We start from the raw sequence: 17474 nt of genomic DNA on the forward strand, positions 1-17474 counted from the left end.
GTGAACAATAATTACGTCATTTGATTTGCTCGAGTGCAAGACACAGTCTAAAGACCACTATAATGGTCAGCAGCTGTTAACAGAAACATGCATTGGTTGAATTTCCACAGACGTTGTGAAATAATAACTTTAGACACACTAGTGATTATCGACAGTAACAATATATGTTAAAGCCCCATTTCTGTAATTGGTTATCTCTTTATAAGATTGTCCAGGTTGTGCTAGTTTTTCCAATTAAACTGTGGCAGCTATGTACATTAAAACATTTTCTTGTAATATTTTGGTTTTTCTTTAGGCACATCCTCAGTGGCTTCCAAGTATGAGGAGCTGGAGTGTCTGTACGCTGCCGTAGGGAAGGTCATTTATGAAGGCCTCACCAACTACGAGAAAGCCAGCAGCGCTAACCCAACTCAATTGTTCGGTGAGAAAATGTAATAGCTCTACTACATGACCAAAGGGAGTTATTCTGGAAGATCTTCCCCAACATAAAATAGATGCTAAGGTTTTCAAAAAGCTCTCTTTTCTGTTATATACCAAGAATAGAATGCAAATCATATATTTATATACTTAATTGTAATTGTATAATTATTATTGCGTTTTGTACATTACTATTCAGAAGTTTTTTGTTTTTTTTAAATGAATTACTACTCCTGTGCAGCAAGGATGCATTAAATTTCACAAGATTAGAGTTTTTTACTGTATTTTTGATCAAATAAATGCCGTCTTGGTGAGCATAAGAGGCATCTTTCAAAAACATTTTTAAAAAACCTTACCAACCCTAAACTTTGCAATAGTAGTGTATTTTAGTGTGGATATATTTCAGATAATATTTTTATAATGGAACACTTAGTTGTTTCACAACTTAGTTCGTCTTTAATTATATTTCATAATTGAAAACATAAAGTGCTGAAACTCTATTGGATAACATTCTAAAGTTACCAGTGTTTCATTTCAGCTCAAAATGGCACCATTGTTCAATAAATGCCTTCTGATTCCGCTCTGGCAGTGCTCTAGAGTTACATTTACCACTGATGTACTGTATGTGTCTCCATCGAGGGTGACTTTTTACATTTATCTTTCCTCCCCAGAGCTGTGATTATAAGAAATGCATTACTCATGCTTTTTTTGTCTCCATCCTTACTCGCTTAGATTTCTCCAGAAACGCCCTTGTAATACAACTACAGGGACAAAGGAGCTGAACCCAAAATCATTAGCAGGCGCATGTTGCTTGCTGTCCCTGACAGTGTTGTGAGGGCAGTGGGGTGTCATGTTACCAGCTTCTCTCTCCTCTCTGCTTCCAGGAACGCTGATGATCCTGAAGTCGGCCTGCAGCAACAACTCCAGCTACATCGACCGCCTCATTTCCGTCTTTATGCGCTCCCTGCAGAAGATGGTGAGAGAGCACCTGAGCCCGCAACCCAACCCCGGAGTCGCTGAAACCAGCACAGGTGACCATTCTTTAGACTCTTGTGTCAAAGACGTTTTCCCCCAAAAATACATTTAAAATTAATTTCACCTTAAGTAGTTGAAATGGCCTATTATTATTATTAGGAACGAAGCACCTAATAATAATCTTTTTTTTTCTACTTCTGCTCTTATATCTATGGTTGCACATTGAACTGCTTGCGGAAAAGTTATGAAATTTGGCACACAATAAAAGACAGTCTGAACATTAAACATTAAAAATTTGGAGTCTCTCTATCTGTATGATTCAAATGCACCTTCTGAAACCATTTTCCACAATGAAAATTTTTTCTCTGTTTGAATTTTCTGAAAACCTACATTTTTGAACCTTTGCTCAGATTTTCACAAAAATTATATCGGATCAACTTCAGACCATGCCAACAAGCAGTTGTGGAATTCAAGCTAATTAATCAAACTGTTCTCAAATAACATGCAAACTAATTTGACGATCACACCAAAATAAATGTGAGGCTGCATCTCTGCAACACTTTAGCACATTGAGACCAAACTTAATGTTTTGCCGCAACCAGGCTACCTGGAGAATTTTGACACAGTACCACCTAGTGGTCTGGAGATATGAAAATTTGCTTTTTTTTGCTTATAAATTCTAAACAGTTTGGCCATAATAGGCCAAACTTCCTGTTCGCCATTTAGATTTTCTTTAACTTGCTTTTCGAAATCCTCTTAGACTGTTGGTCCAATTTTTCACCAAACTCAACTCAGATCTTCTTCAGACCATGCTGTTAAAAAGTTATGGATTTCTTGTCTATAGACATAACCGTTTTTATTTACCACATCAACGAATTTGATGGCATGCCAAACTGCATCTGAGGCTGTATCTCTGCAAAGCTTTGACATATTGATTCCAAACTTTGTGACATTGTCACTCAACACTGACCATACCAGATTAATTTGGTGTCAGTGCCAATGATTGGTCAAAAGTAATATTGAGCAATTATGTCATATTACAAGTAATTGTATTTATGGGTTTTCAACCATTTTGCTTAAAATTGTCTCCAAATGTCTTTACTCACTTTTGTAGTTGGTTTGATGCTCATTGTCATGCTTTTAGCTTCTCATTTTGCTTCCATTGTGCTTGGCCTCTTAATTGCTGTTTGCAGCTGTATTTATTATTATTATTATTATATTTTTTTATTAAAATAGCATATTAATATTTGAAATAATAAAGTAATGATACAACCAGCATCCAGAAAAGAAAAACAGTAAATTGCATCATACAGATGACCCCTGCAGATCCTGTGAGTCAAGGTCAATGAGTCTCCTAAAATATATGATAATTTGACTTTGATTTATCAGTCAACGTTTGTAGTCAGATTATAATCATTAGTCAGGTGGCATGAAGTGTGACTTCCCAAAAACTTGTAATATTTGAGTTAGTAATTAATGATATTTGTAAAAGATAATACCTATTATCTTGAAAAATATGCTGAACTTGAATATGCAATATATTTTTTAAGAAATTACTTGATGGTTGCACCACATTATTTTTAGTCTTTGAAATGTAAAGTTTTCTTGATAATGGTATACGTTTTTTATAACCATAAGAAACCAAAATGAATACAAAGAACACATTCCTAAAAAAAAACTTGGCATGATTTTTGAAAGATTTTTCTTTCATTGTGTACACTCTTATGGCATTGACCCACTAAGTAAATGTAAACAGAACAGGCACCACACAGGTCAGATCAGTTTTTATGTTGATGGCACTCAGTGGATCACTAAATCATCTGAATCGATCCTATTTGGCTGCTGTCTAGAAGCAACCATGTTAAGTTAATGAAATATAGTATGCTACAGTGGGGAAAAAAAGTATTCCCACTTAAAAAGATGAGAGAGGCCTGTAATTTTCATCATAGGTATACCTCAACTATGAGAGATTTAGACAAATTTGTGCTTTAGCATTGGCCTCTTTCTGTCATTAACCCATTTGCGCTTGGTTAAGATCACTTCGTCCCTTCCAGGAGGCCGTTTCCAAGCCTTTAAAGATTTCAAGCTTGTCTTGATTTTCGATAGTATATGGAAACCAGGTAGGTTGAGATCTATTGCTTTGTCTGACAGAACGGGTCCTCTTCCTCTTGGCCCAGAACTGACAGCCTGTCTTAAATTTAGGCTCTTTACAGTATGATGGAAAAATATACGCTCTTACTAGGACAGCTTTAATCCTGTTGTCTGCAGTCATCTGGAGGAGTTTAAAAAGTGGGCAGAAAGACAAAAAGACACGTTGTCACCTTAGAGCAGATTGAGAGAGAGAGAACCCTTAGACTTCAGCTATGTTTGACCACTGGGTGCTGCAGGAGGGTCAAATGTTTAGAGACCGGCCCACAAATCCAACCATACTGAGAAACATCTGTGATTGAAGTCAAAAATCTCCCACTGTGTCCACCAGAATCTAAAATCCAGACAATCCCATCTGCTCAGTGCCTTCTAGATGCTATTATGGTTTTTAAATGGTACATGGAGATGGGATTGAACGGACACACACACATTCGCACACTTTCGGCCCTACATGTCCTGTGCAGGCCTCACGCTGCAATGTCACCCTGACAGTGTCGCCCAAGACCCCCTCACAGCGTGAGTCAGCGGCGAACTGGAAATCAGCCTCTAACATATTCTCCCCCAAGGGGTCGACTCATCAGAACAATCACATTTTACCTTGAGCAAATCAAGCAGAAAATACATTCAGAGGCCAGTCTAAACTGATAACCTGTCTCCTTTCTGCTGCGGCTTTCCATGCTGTAAAACTCAATCACATTTCCCCCGCTTTCAGCAGGCAGACTTTCGTATTTTATGGTTCATGTCCTCGGCTGTCTTTTACAATTTTTGATGCGTGTTCAATGGTTGTCTTTGAGATTCGTGTTACATTTTGCTGTGTGTGAGAGCCTGTGTGTAGTTTTTCCCTCTTTGTTTGATTTGGAAAAAGATAGAAGTCCTGTGAACCTCAACGAAATGGAAAATAGTATTGCTGTCATGTAATCGTGCTCTCGTTCTTCTGTGTTTTCTGTAGTGACAAGCGAGTTGGTAATGCTTAGCTTGGATCTGGTAAAGGAGAGGCTGTCGGTCATGAACATGGAAATGAGGAAGAACTTCATCCAGGTCATCCTTACATCCCTCATCGAGAAATCTCCCGACCCAAAGATTCTTCGAGCTGTGGTGAAGATTGTGGAGGAATGGGTCAAGAACAACTCTGGCAACCCCATGGCCACCAACCAGGTAAATTCTCACAGGTTGCTGTATCAAAATAATAATTCACCTGGTGTCATAATATGAGGAATTTTCTTTGATCTTAGTTTAGATTATATTGTACTATGTAAACACACTGTAACAATGTTCCAAACTCAAAACTTTCCAAGTCCAGAAAGACTAAAATTAAGTAGCAAAGATGACACTTCAAAGTTGACTAGTTCAGTTTAATGTAGTATGTCTTTATCTTTTAATGTTGTTGTTGTTGTTTTTTTTTTTTTAGAATTTTAATTAAGATTGTTAAGATAACTAAATTAAAATAACTTTAAGACATGTTGGGCTACCCTGGAAGTTAGCTGAGACACCCTTGTGTCTGACCCTCTGGTTGAAATGGTTCAAACCATGTGCTGTACTTGACAGCACATTCATAAGTTTATTTTTAACAAGATCTCTAATTTTAGTTTAATCTTGATATTTTATGTGGTACATTTTGGCATTGATTATTTTGTGATCGTGTCACAATGTAATGCCGACTTTGCAAAGAGGCTGTTGAATGATGGGGCAGTTAAAAATGCTAGTCGACAGCAAAGAAAGGTCAGGGAGAGGGAGGAAAGCAGTCATTATAACTAGAACTCAGGGAGCAGCGTTCAGTAATAAAACAAAAATGTATGACAAGACATTTTAAAAGGAACATTAATTTTATGTATTTATTTTTTTACAATTGGTTGTCCAATTTAACAGAATGTGGTCTAAGATGGAAGAAAGCTTAAAGATTAAGTATGTTAATTCTGTGCCACCAAACAGAATTGTAAAATAGTTACTGTTTTAAACAGGTTTTCTTTGGTCTCTTATTGGTCTGATCAATATGTAATCCCACTCCACATTCACGCCACTGCTTGAGCTAGTGTTGCTGGTTGAGATTCAGAAATTGATAGCACCATAGTGCTTACAGTTCTTAGGGAAATCAACTACAAATTCAATTCAAGTTTATTTATATAGCGCTTTTTACGATACAAATCGTTGCAAAGCAACTTTACAGAAAATCAAGTTTCTACAATATTTAGTAGTAGCTTATCAGTGGTGACTGTCAGTTAATGTACATATGGCTGAAATTGACATAAAAATCAATTAAAGATGTAATCAAACAGACGATGAACACTATTAACAGCAATTATTATATGATGCAATCAAACTTATAGCAAAATGTGGTAGTTCTGTATGTTGTTTCAGGGTTGGCATCATCTGAGGTCTTCTGAGGGGTTGGCATCATCTCTTCTCAGGTGTTCTGGATCCAGACTGAAGCTTGTGTACAAAAACAGAGAAACAAATAGAGACATAATAAGCGTAGCTGCTGTTCCAACCAACCAAAATTGATTTGTTTAACCCAAGCTAAAGAATAATAATGTGCGTTTGATCAGATATAACTGAAGTACAAGATTATGAGATGCATTATTTGAATGCTTGGCTAAAGAGATGTGTCTTTAATCAAGATTTAAACAGAGAAAGTGTGTCTGAACCCAGAATGCTATCAGAAAGGCTATTCCAGAGTTTGGGAGCCTAATGCAAAAAAGCTCTACCTCCTTTAGTGGACTTTGCTTTCCTAGGTACTACCAAAAGTCGGATTCTGTGTACTGTTTATTGGTCCAAAACTAGCAATGAGATGCAGCCTTGGTCTGACGCAAGAAGCAATTCATTTGTAATTTTAACAAGTGCAGTTTCTGTGCTATGGTGGGGCCTGAAACCTGAAATTCTTCATAGAGAATTTTTTTGCAGGAAGAAGCGCAATTGAGCAGATACAACTTTTTCTGAAATTTTAGACATAAAAGGAAGATTTGAGATGGGTCTGTAATTTGCCAGTTCACTAGGATCTAGTTGTGGTTTCTTAATAAGAGGCTTAATAACCGCCAGCTTGAATGGTTTTGGGACGTGACCTAAAGACAAGAGTTAATAATATTGAGAAGCGGTTCTTCTGCTACAGGTAACAACTCTTTCAGTAATTTAGTGGGTACAGGATCTAACAGGTATGTTGTTGTTTTAATGCATCATTTGTATTATCAATGTGAATGTTAAAATCTCAGACAATTAGTGCTTTATCAACAGTAACCAATAGGTCAGAGAGGAAATCTGCAAATTCTTTTAGGAAATCTTTATACGGCCCTGGTGGTCTATACACAGTAGCCAGAGCAAGAGATACGATAGATTTATTTTGCATATCTGACAGTGTAACATTAAGCAGAAGTATTTCAAATGAGTTAAACCTGTATCCTGTTTTCTGAGTAACATTGAGAATATCACTATATATTATTGCAACTCTGCCGCCACGACCAGTCTGATGGGGCTCATGCTTATCAGTAGCTTGGTGGAGTAGACTCATTTAGACCAATATAATCATTTGGTTTTAGCCAGGTTTCAGTCAAGTAGAGTACATCAAAACTATTACCTTTGATGATTTCATTTGCAAAAACTGCTTTGGGTGCGAGTGATCTAATGTTTAGGAGCCCAAACTTTTAAAAATGGTTTTTGTTCATTTTTTTTTTACATTTTTTCTGGTTTAATCACGATCAGATTTTTTTCTAGATCCTGCATTCCTTTCGTGTCCTCGTTGATACGTGGAAAGCGGCCCTGACACGATCGTTCTTCGCAGGCGATGTGCTGCACACCGTCTCGATCAGGCTCCTGAAGTCCCTCTTCAGTGTCTCCATCTGCCGCAGCTTGGTGTTGTTAACCCCCGCGTGAAGCACGAGCACTCGTGCAAATGGCTTAGCCTGATTGATATTTCATGCGTTATTGATTTAACATGGTGTAATTGTATGATTTCCATTTCTGTAGACTTGCTAAACCGCACAATAGTAAACCAACCTTTTGTTGACTCTGAATAAACCATTGTTAAACATTTGAGCTCAAAACCTTTCCTGCTGTAAATGAGGCATTGTGTATTCAGTGCGCTGTGGCCCGGACAGCTGATCCCAGGTGTCTGTTCTGTTAGCCCAAGGCGAGAGAGCAGACAGGGAGGAAAAAGGAGCAGAGCAAAGGTTCTGCACAGCTCTCCTGATAGATGAAAGATAAATCGACTCTATCAGTCTGTTACCCCCTTCTCCTCCTCAGCTCTCCTCTTTCAATCCCCTTCCTTTCTGCTGTTTTACTCTCTCTCTCTTTGTCTTCGCTTCTCTTTCCTAGGTGCCTAATCCAAGAGAAAAATCCATTCTGCTGGTGAAAATGATGACCTACATTGAGAAGCGCTTTCCTGACGACCTTGAATTGAATGCCCAGTTCCTGGACCTCGTTAAATACGTCTACAGGTAATTACCCCGATTAATCCCAGGGTCCGCCGTCCGTGCTGGCCTTCCATCTATTGCCATTATCAACAAGACTGGCTGGTCGGTGGTAGGCCCCATTTTGATTGCTAAAGTTGGGGCTGGGGGTGGTGGGGCAATTTGCATTAGGGGTTACCATCACCCTGGGCAAAAGAGCATTTTCCAGCGTCAGGAGCAGTTCATCCTGGTGAGAACCCATAGGCTTAAAGGATTAGTTCACTTCTGAATTAAAATTTCCTCATAATTTTCTCACCCCCATGTCATCCAAGATGTTCATGTCTTTCTTTCTTCAGTCGAAAATAAATTAAGGTTTTTGAGGAAAACAGTCTAGGGTTTTTCTCTATATAGTGGACTTCTTGTCTTATCTAGCGAAACGATCTGTCATTTTCTAAAAAGAAATTAAAATTTATATACTTTTTAACCTCAAACGCTCATCTTGTCTAATTCTGCGTGAACATGCAACACGTGAACTGCGTGTGCATTCCGGTTCATGACAGTTAGGGTATATCGAAAAACTCCCATCTCATTTTCTCCTCCAACTTCAAAATCGTTCTAAATCGTCCTACATCGCTGTTTTGCCATTTTTTGTAAAGGGCGTTTGACCTTCTTTGCACGTTCACTTTGTGAACACTGGGTCGGTACTTCTGCAGCGATGTAGGATGATTTTGAAGTTGGAGGAGAAAATGTGATGGGAGTTTTTCAACCTACCCTAACTGTTTCGAATGGGACTCCACAGAGTACACATGCACATTGCAGAGCTACACAAGACAAGCATTTGAGGTTAAAAAGTATATAATTTTTGTTCTTTTTTAGAAAATGACAGATCGTTTAACTAGATAAGACCCTTATTCCTCGTCTGGGATCGTGTAGAACACTTTGAAGCTGCACTGAATCTGCAATTTGGACCTTCCACCCAGTGAACCCCACTGAAGTCCACTATATAGAGAAAAACCCTGGAATGTTTTCCTCAAAAACCTTAATTTCTTTTCGACTGAAGAAAGAAAGACATGAACGTCTTGGTGGACATAGGGGTGAGTAAATTATGAGGAAATTGTAATTCAGAAGTGAACTAATCCTTGAAGTCAACAGCTGTAGTTGTATCTATGCTGGAACACCTGCAGTCCTTAATAGCTGTTGTTTACTAAAGACCCGCCATGTTGTGTTTATTGTCACTCTGCATTTCATGCCGTCTCAGAAGGTGAACACAACACCAGTCTTGCAGCATTTGTCTAAAGCGCTTTGGTATTTGTTTTTTTTTCAGAGATGAGAACCTCTCAGGAAGTGACATCACATCCAAGCTGGAGCCAGCATTCTTGTCAGGGCTACGCTGCACCCAGCCACTGATCAGAGCAAAGTTTTTCGAGGTGTTTGATGCATCAATGAAGCGACGAGTCTATGAGAGGCTTCTGTATATTTGCTGCTCGCAGAACTGGGAGGCCATGGGCAGCCACTTCTGGATTAAACAGTGCATTGAGGTACAGAATTTTTTTAAATTTTTTAATTTGTATTTTTTTTACTAGTTAACCCAATAAATGTTAATAGACTTTAAAAAAAACTATATATATAATAAATACAATAAATTAATAAAAATAAATAAAACCTAAAATGCTGATTGATTTAAATAAATGTATAATATATAAATATATAATTAATAATATTGTAATATTATTTAATATTTCTTGTTATAATTTGTAATATTATATAATTATATTATACATTTATTTAAATAAACTGTTTCATTTATAATTTCTGTGATATAACATTGCATGTCACACCGCAGGATATGTCTACAGAATTTTTTGCACATTAAAAAAAAACAAAAAAAAAGCCAATATATTGTACATCTTTAGTCGTGTTGTCAGCTCTATGCAGAGTGGATAATACTTCATAATTATGCACATGTTTAAATTACACAGAAGCTAATTTCACCTTGCATAGCAGTTGTATGCATACTGTATCATTTTAACGTCCCAGTTTTCCACTTGATGATTTAATCAAAACTTCAGTTGGATTTTAGATAATTATTCTTTTGGTGTTAATACATTCACCATGATGTAACAGCTCTGGTTTTTACCTGCTCCACTCAAGTCAGGTCACAATCCATCCATCTCAGCCTCAATCAATGCTACTCTGGCTCTTGAATTATTAACGCTGTCCTACACGTGGCGCGGCTGTGTGCGCGAATCAGCCTGCCATGATGGAGTAGAAGAATATTCACTGTTGGAGCTCTGCAGCCAGTCTCAAGCATATAGATATATATGCGCTAGGGGTTAAAATGACAGCTGTTAAACAATGCTGGCTCATGCAGGCGTCATTTATGTTTGAATGTTAGCTACTTTCTTCACAGAAGGAGCAGCTGTTTGCTTGTATGTTTTAGGAATCGTGGCAGTTCAGAGTTTGATTCTGTCGTCTCTGCTTCACAGCTGCTGTTGGCGGTCTGTGAGAGGAACACCACCATTGGCACCAGCTGCCAGGGCTCCATGCTCCCCTCCATCACCAACGTCATCAACCTGGCTGACAGCCATGACCGTGCAGCCTTCGCCATGGCAACGCATATCAAACAGGAACCTCGTGAGAGAGAAAACAGCGAGACCAAGGAGGAGGTCAGCTGTGCTATATAATTATATTATACAGTTATTTAAATAAACTGTTTCATTTATAATTTCTGTGATATAACATTGCATGTCACACCGCAGGATATGTCTACAGAATTTTTTTAACTTTAAAAAAATAAATAAATAAATGCCAATATATTGTACATCTTCAGTCGTGTTGTCAGCTCTATGCAGAGTGGATAATACTTCATAATTATGCACATGCTTAAATTACACAGAAGCTAATTTCACCTTGCATAGCAGTTGTATGCATACTGTATCATTTTAACGTCACAGTTTTCCCCTTGATGATTTAATCAAAACTTCAGTTGGATTTTAGATAATTATTCTTTTGGTGTTAATACATTCATCATGGTGTAACAGCTCTGGTTTTTACCTGCTCCACTCAAGTCAGGTCACAATCCATCCATCTCAGCCTCAATCAATGCTACTCTGGCTCTTGAATTATTAACGCTGTCCTACACGTGGCGCGGCTGTGTGCGCAAATCAGCCTGCCGTGATGGAGTAGAAGAATATTCACTGTTGGAGCTCTGCAGCCAGTCTCAAGCATATAGATATATATGCGCTAGGGGTTAAAATGACAGCTGTTAAACAATGCTGGCTCATGCAGGCGTCATCTATGTTTGAATGTTAGCTACTTTCTTCACAGAAGGAGCAGCTGTTTGCTTGTCTGTTTTAGGAATCGTGGCAGTTCAGAGTTTGATTCTGTCATCTCTGCTTCACAGCTGCTGTTGGCGGTCTGTGAGAGGAACACCACCATTGGCACCAGCTGCCAGGGCTCCATGCTCCCCTCCATCACCAACGTCATCAACCTGGCTGACAGCCATGACCGTGCAGCCTTCGCCATGGCAACGCATATCAAACAGGAACCTCGTGAGAGAGAAAACAGCGAGACCAAGGAGGAGGTCAGCTGTGCCATTCAGTGTATACAAACATCTGTACAAAAAGCTTGTTTGTGCCTTTATTACCTAATTTAGCTGATTCTCGTATCAATTTCTGATATATAGAGAAAGTTTTAATTACATTATCACAAAAGTGATGTGATCACCAATGATCTATTTCTATTATTTTTGATCATTTCTATTTCTGATTATTTTTCGTCTGTAGGATGTGGAGATAGACATCGAACTGGCACCTGGTGACCAGACCAGCCTCCCTAAGACCAAGGAGCAGGCGGAGAGAGATGCAGGCAACCAGCTGCACATGCTCACCAACCGCCACGATAAGTTCCTGGACTCCCTGAGAGAGGTCAAGGTGAGCCATCACCTCAACATATGCTGCCCTCACGAGTGCACCCCTTAAGCATTAGGAAAAATAAAGCAAAACTTAAAAATAAAAAAATACACTGGTTACATAAAGGACACATGCAGGAATGAGTCACATGCAAAAGTTATACAGGCTTTTGAACAGTGTAGTTTAATATGTGCCTTTGGTTCTGGCTCCTTTCATCTCTAACCTGCTCTTCCTCATTTGGCTGCTCCCTCATAAGCGTCTCTGTTAAAGAGAGTTTGATCAGGGCAACATGGGATTCTGTCTCTTGAGTTCTTTGAGGTCATAGCGTCATTGATTTCTATTTAATCCTAGACATGCTGCTGCTTTATATGCACCTCTCAAGCAGGCTTTAGATAAATGATGAAGTGAGGAGTTCAAAGCCCTGACCTGCCTGCGTTGCCCACCGGAGCCGCTGTCAGGAGCCACAGCACACATTTGAGTTCTGACTTATGTTAACATCTCCATTCCTCTTGTGGTCAGAGGTCCAAACCTTTACGTGCAGTCATACCCTAAGAATTTTTCAGTGGCAAGAGGTGATGACCAGTCATGCTTATGAACGTACAGTGATCCCTTATGAAAATACATTTTTAAAAAGGAATAGTCAATTTTGTCCTTGAATGTCTGGTGTCATGTGTAAAGATGAAATCTTTCTTATTTTGTATTTTTTCTTCTGCAAACGTGACATGATACATGTAGAAAGCAAGTGTGTATCACAGTGTCAAGAATAGTGTGTATTAAGCAGGGTTTTATAGTTGGCTAAAACTAAAACCATATCATTTTGTTACTTGAAATAAATGTTAAATTGTATAGAAGATATATATACAGTGGGGCAAATAAGTATTTGATACACTGCTGATTACCACAGCACACATTTGAGTTCTGACTTATGCTAACATCTCCATTCCTCTTGTGGTCAGAGGTCCAAACCTTTACGTGCAGTCATGCCCTAAGAAATTTTCAGTGGCAAGAGGTGATGACCAGTCATGCTTATGAACGTACAGTGATCCCTTATGAAAATACATTTTTAAAAAGGAATAGTCAATTTTGTCCTTGAATGTCTGGTGTCATGTGTAAAGATGAAATCTTTCTTATTTTGTATTTTTTCTTCTGCAAACGTGACATGATACATGTAGAAAGCAAGTGTGTATCACAGTGTCAAGAATAGTGTGTATTAAGCAGGGTTTTATAGTTGGCTAAAACTAAAACCATATCATTTTGTTACTTGAAATAAATGTTAAATTGTATAGAAGATATATATATATATATATAAATGCAGCTAGTTGTTCAGGCAACATATATCATTTTCGTTTAGTTTGACTTTGTTCTAAAATAACTAAAACAAATTTTTAAAAATTAAGTTTATATAGATATTTAAGAACAAAAACTAATAAATGTTCATTAACAAAGGTGTCCTGGTAGACTTTGGAACTGAGACAAGGTGCATTTCTGTTAATCGGCTGAGCTGGCACTGTTATCAGCCAATGCGATAATCTCAAGTGGCTAAATGTCGGTTGATTAATGGCCGATATATATTGCCTATCTCTAAATGAGTCTCCTGTGTGTGTAATCAGACGGGAGCACTGCTGAATGCACTGGTTCAGTTGTGCCACATCTCCACCCCATTGGCTGAGAAGACTTGGGTCCAGCTCTTCCCCCGCCTATGGAAGATTCTGTCGGACCGACAGCAGCATGTGAGTACTTGACTTTCCCAGTTCTCCAAAGAGCTGAGCTGACAGTTGGCCATTTTCCTCTAAACATTTTCCATGTCAATGCAGCGTATGACTGCTGCTCATTTTAACTTGACCTTTGTTATGGTTGAAGTGTAGACTGCATGTTTTACTACTAATAATGCATATCACTGCAGAATCGGCATGCAAAATGTGTGTTAATGGTGTCGGATGTTGTGCCTATCCGCTCATCTTGGAGACCTTTGCACGGGTGGGGGGTATGGCGGGCTGTCTTTCTGCCCCTGCCGCTGAACTTAAACAGGCAGCATTTGCTAATGAGCAGAAATTAAACCTTTTATGCAAATATCAGCGTTTAATGGACCAGATGTCTTAAGTATTAGAATTCTCATTAAAGGGCTTTAATTTGGAGTGACTGAGGCTGTAGACTATTACAACACACATTCAAAATAGAAATCTTCCACTTCGTAGCTTTTTATTGTAGGAGGTATAAAAACTAGGACATATTTACTGCATCAGTTTATTCCTGCAAATTATAGTAATCCAAAAGTCTTTGTGTAACGTGGGCTATTTTTCTTTAGAGTTGACATTCCTATTGAATATTTATAGCAAATTCTCGTTGACGTTTGGTGAGGAACTACTTTCCTACATTTCATTTTAAACATTGTCAAGTTTTCATCAAAGTCATACTTTTTAATTTAGTTTTTTTTATTTTATTGTAGTAGACCGTATTAAAATTCAGGCTGTTATTAAACTGTTTGACAATCAGTCAATCAAATCCGTTCTTAAATTTTTTTTCTTCCCCTCATTACATTTGTAGTTTATTTTTATTTTTATGAATTTATGGTATGGATATTCATTTTGAGGTTTGCTGAAGATTACTTGTAACAGCATGTTTTTTTTAAGTTGAACTAGAGTGAGCACTAGGTGATGGCAAAGGTAAACTAAATATAAAAATAATGGAAATCAACATGAATTATTAAATATCCGATGCTGGATTCTGACAATCAATAAAAAAAAATCTCTGTTTTTCACTCTTAATTTTGGTCTTACGTATCCATTTTTGCAGGCAATCTCAGGCGAGATGGGTCCGTTCCTGTGTAGCGGTAGTCATCAAGCTCAGAGAGATTGCCAGCCCAGTGCTCTAAACTGCTTTGTGGAGGCCATGTCTCAGTGCGTGTCGCCCATACCCATCAGGCCCTGCGTGCTGAAGTACTTAGGAAAGACCCACAATCTATGGTTACGCTCCACCCTGATGCTGGAGCAGCAAGCCTTTGAGAAAGGCCTTAGCTTGCACATCAAACCCAAACAGAGCACAGAGTTCTATGAGCAAGAAAGCATCACTCCTCCACAGCAGGTACACTGATGCATGAGCCCTTCTTCTTTGTTTGTTATTGATATTCTTGGCAGAGGAAGTTTTGTGTTCACTCAAAATGAACTTGTGTGCTGAATTTCCAATTGGCTTTGTTTTGACCTGTCAGTGAGTTCAGTTTGAAGTATCCCAGCATTCAAGCTGCTTATGCTAAGCAGTCATCTCATTGGGACACCTCTGAATATGGATGTGTTTGTCCCCTATATTCTTTGAAGATGTGTTCTTGTATTCCCTCAGGAGATCCTCGACTCGCTGGCGGAGCTCTACTCCCTACTGCAGGAAGAGGACATGTGGGCGGGGCTGTGGCAGAAAAGATGCAAGTTCCCTGAGACGAGCACCGCCATTGCATACGAGCAGCATGGCTTCTTTGAACAGGTGAGAGACTGAAGTGATTGTATCGCCATGCATGTTTTTGGCAAAATTTGAATGAATAAATCAAAAAGAAGGGCTGCACAGTTGATCAAATCATGATATGGACTAGTGTCTATAAATATTACACCCTGTCCTCACTTCACGCAACACGATGCTGCAACACGCAATAAAAGGTATCTTTTCCATATTAATCTTGAGTTTTTGTCCTAACCAGTCGCGACGACGTTTCTATTTCTGCGACGTCGCAGCTGGAACAACAACATACAAACTATGACAATGATGATCTCAGGTACTGAATATATGCTTCAGTCAATGTTAAATGTGTCTAATGTCAGTTTAAATGTATTGCATGCCATTTATAGACATACTGAAAGCAACAACAGATAGTTTACCTCAGATCTTGAAAATAAATTAAAGCAAACATGTAGGTTAAAACTGCGAGCTCAATGCGAACCAACAAGTGCTTTCCATGACAAAGATGGTATCAGTCACTTGTACTTTTAATAATGTTAAAAAGGTTTCATATTTATGAATTAGATTATAAACTTGTCCATTTCATTGGGAGTGCAGTGCACTTTTGAATGGCTGTGATATTACAGTGATTCTGTCTCGTCGTGTCGAGTTTGGTGTAGAAAGCAAATTGCTTGTCGCTGGAATCTCGTCGTGTCGCGTCTGGTTAGGACACGGTGTTGAACTGCAAAAAGGCTGTTCAAATTTCATGTGTTTACATTTTAAAGGATTAATTACATTGTTAAAGTTCGTCCCTATGAATTGTCCCTCTTATATTTTAAGATGATGTAACAATAATGCTGGTTCCATCATCATTAGGCTCAAGAAACCTATGAGAAGGCAATGGAGAAAGCTCGCAAAGAGCACAATGTCTCGCCCGCCATCTTCCCAGAGTACCAGCTGTGGGAGGATCACTGGATACAGTGAGTTGAATGGCCACAACCCAGGCAACAAAATTACAACCAATAAGACACCATTAAGATACAGCTGTGTGGAATAGGATTTCGGACTAGTAACCAATATGATTTGATGGTGCAAATGGAACCAGAAGACCAACAGAGACTGACCAAAATTGCACTCTCAAAGTTTTGTTTTGCATTGCTAAGTTTTTTATCGAAGTCAAAATTTATAACACTTTATAAATAAAGTCTCAAATTCAGTTTTTGTGCGCCACACACATTTAATGAAATTCATAAACATTCTGGACTGTTTGTTAAATTCTAATGTAATGTAATACAATAAATCTAAGTGTTACATTGATTTCCAGTTGTTCTAAAGAGCTGAACCAGTGGGAACCTCTGACTGAGTACGGGCAATCTAAAGGCCATAACAACCCATACCTGGTGCTGGAGTGTGCCTGGAGAGTGTCTAACTGGGCTGCAATGAAAGAGGCTCTAGTGCAGGTAAACTCAGTACCACACTCCAATCAACACAGACAGGGTTTTAAAGTTCATGTCTGATTGTACATGCTTTATTTGAGGAAATGTGTACTTGATCTGAATACTTGTGAAGTTCACAATCAGTCTATAGATACATACACTACCATTTAAAAAGTCTGGAGGCATTAAGATTATTTTAATGTGTTGAAAGAAGTCTCTTATGCTCACCAAGGAAATTATTTGATATTTGATCAAAAATACAGTAAAGTAAGTTGAAACATTAATATTGTGAAGCATTATAAATTAGAGCATAATAAATTAGAATGTCGTGGAAAAGTTAATTTATTTCAGTAATTCAACTCAAATTGTGAAACTTGTGTATTAAATAAATTCAATGCACACAGACTGAAGTAGTTTAAGTCTTTGGTTCTTTTAATTGTGATGATTTTGGCTCACATTTAACAAAAACCCACCAATTCACTATCTCAACAAATTAGAATATGGTGACATGCCAATCAGCTAATCAACTCAAAACACCTACAAAGGTTTCCTGAGCCTTCAAAATGGTCTCTCAGTTTGGTTCACTAGGTTACACAATCATGGGGAAGACTGCTGATCTGACAGTTGTCCAGAAGACAATCATTGACATCCTTCACAAGGAGGGTAAGCCACAAACATTCATTGCCAAAGAAGCTGGCTGTTCACAGAGTGCTGTATCCAAGCATGTTAACAGAAAGTTGAGTGGAAGGAAAAAGTGTGGAAGAAAAAGATGCACAACCAAACGAGAGAAC

The 17474-nt window shown here is 38.4% G+C and overlaps 1 protein-coding gene across 1 annotated transcript in view; it reads left to right on the forward strand.

Annotated features, from left to right (window-relative positions):
* LOC107594200 (transformation/transcription domain-associated protein-like) overlaps window positions 1–17474 on the forward strand; it is an 89731-nt gene that overhangs the window by 37506 nt on the left and 34751 nt on the right. Inside the window, exons 34-46 of the mRNA XM_016284162.1 lie at window positions 35–65; window positions 296–421; window positions 1302–1448; window positions 4490–4695; window positions 7843–7964; window positions 9241–9454; window positions 10403–10582; window positions 11702–11848; window positions 13438–13557; window positions 14621–14908; window positions 15161–15298; window positions 16124–16227; window positions 16572–16707. Coding sequence (XP_016139648.1) covers window positions 35–65; window positions 296–421; window positions 1302–1448; window positions 4490–4695; window positions 7843–7964; window positions 9241–9454; window positions 10403–10582; window positions 11702–11848; window positions 13438–13557; window positions 14621–14908; window positions 15161–15298; window positions 16124–16227; window positions 16572–16707 — 1959 coding nt within the window. The remainder of the gene's footprint in view (window positions 1–34; window positions 66–295; window positions 422–1301; window positions 1449–4489; window positions 4696–7842; window positions 7965–9240; window positions 9455–10402; window positions 10583–11701; window positions 11849–13437; window positions 13558–14620; window positions 14909–15160; window positions 15299–16123; window positions 16228–16571; window positions 16708–17474) is intronic.

Source organism: Sinocyclocheilus grahami, unplaced genomic scaffold (genome assembly GCF_001515645.1).
Source record: "Sinocyclocheilus grahami isolate Dianchi unplaced genomic scaffold, SAMN03320097.WGS_v1.1 scaffold180.1, whole genome shotgun sequence".
Classification (NCBI taxonomy): domain Eukaryota; kingdom Metazoa; phylum Chordata; class Actinopteri; order Cypriniformes; family Cyprinidae; genus Sinocyclocheilus; species Sinocyclocheilus grahami.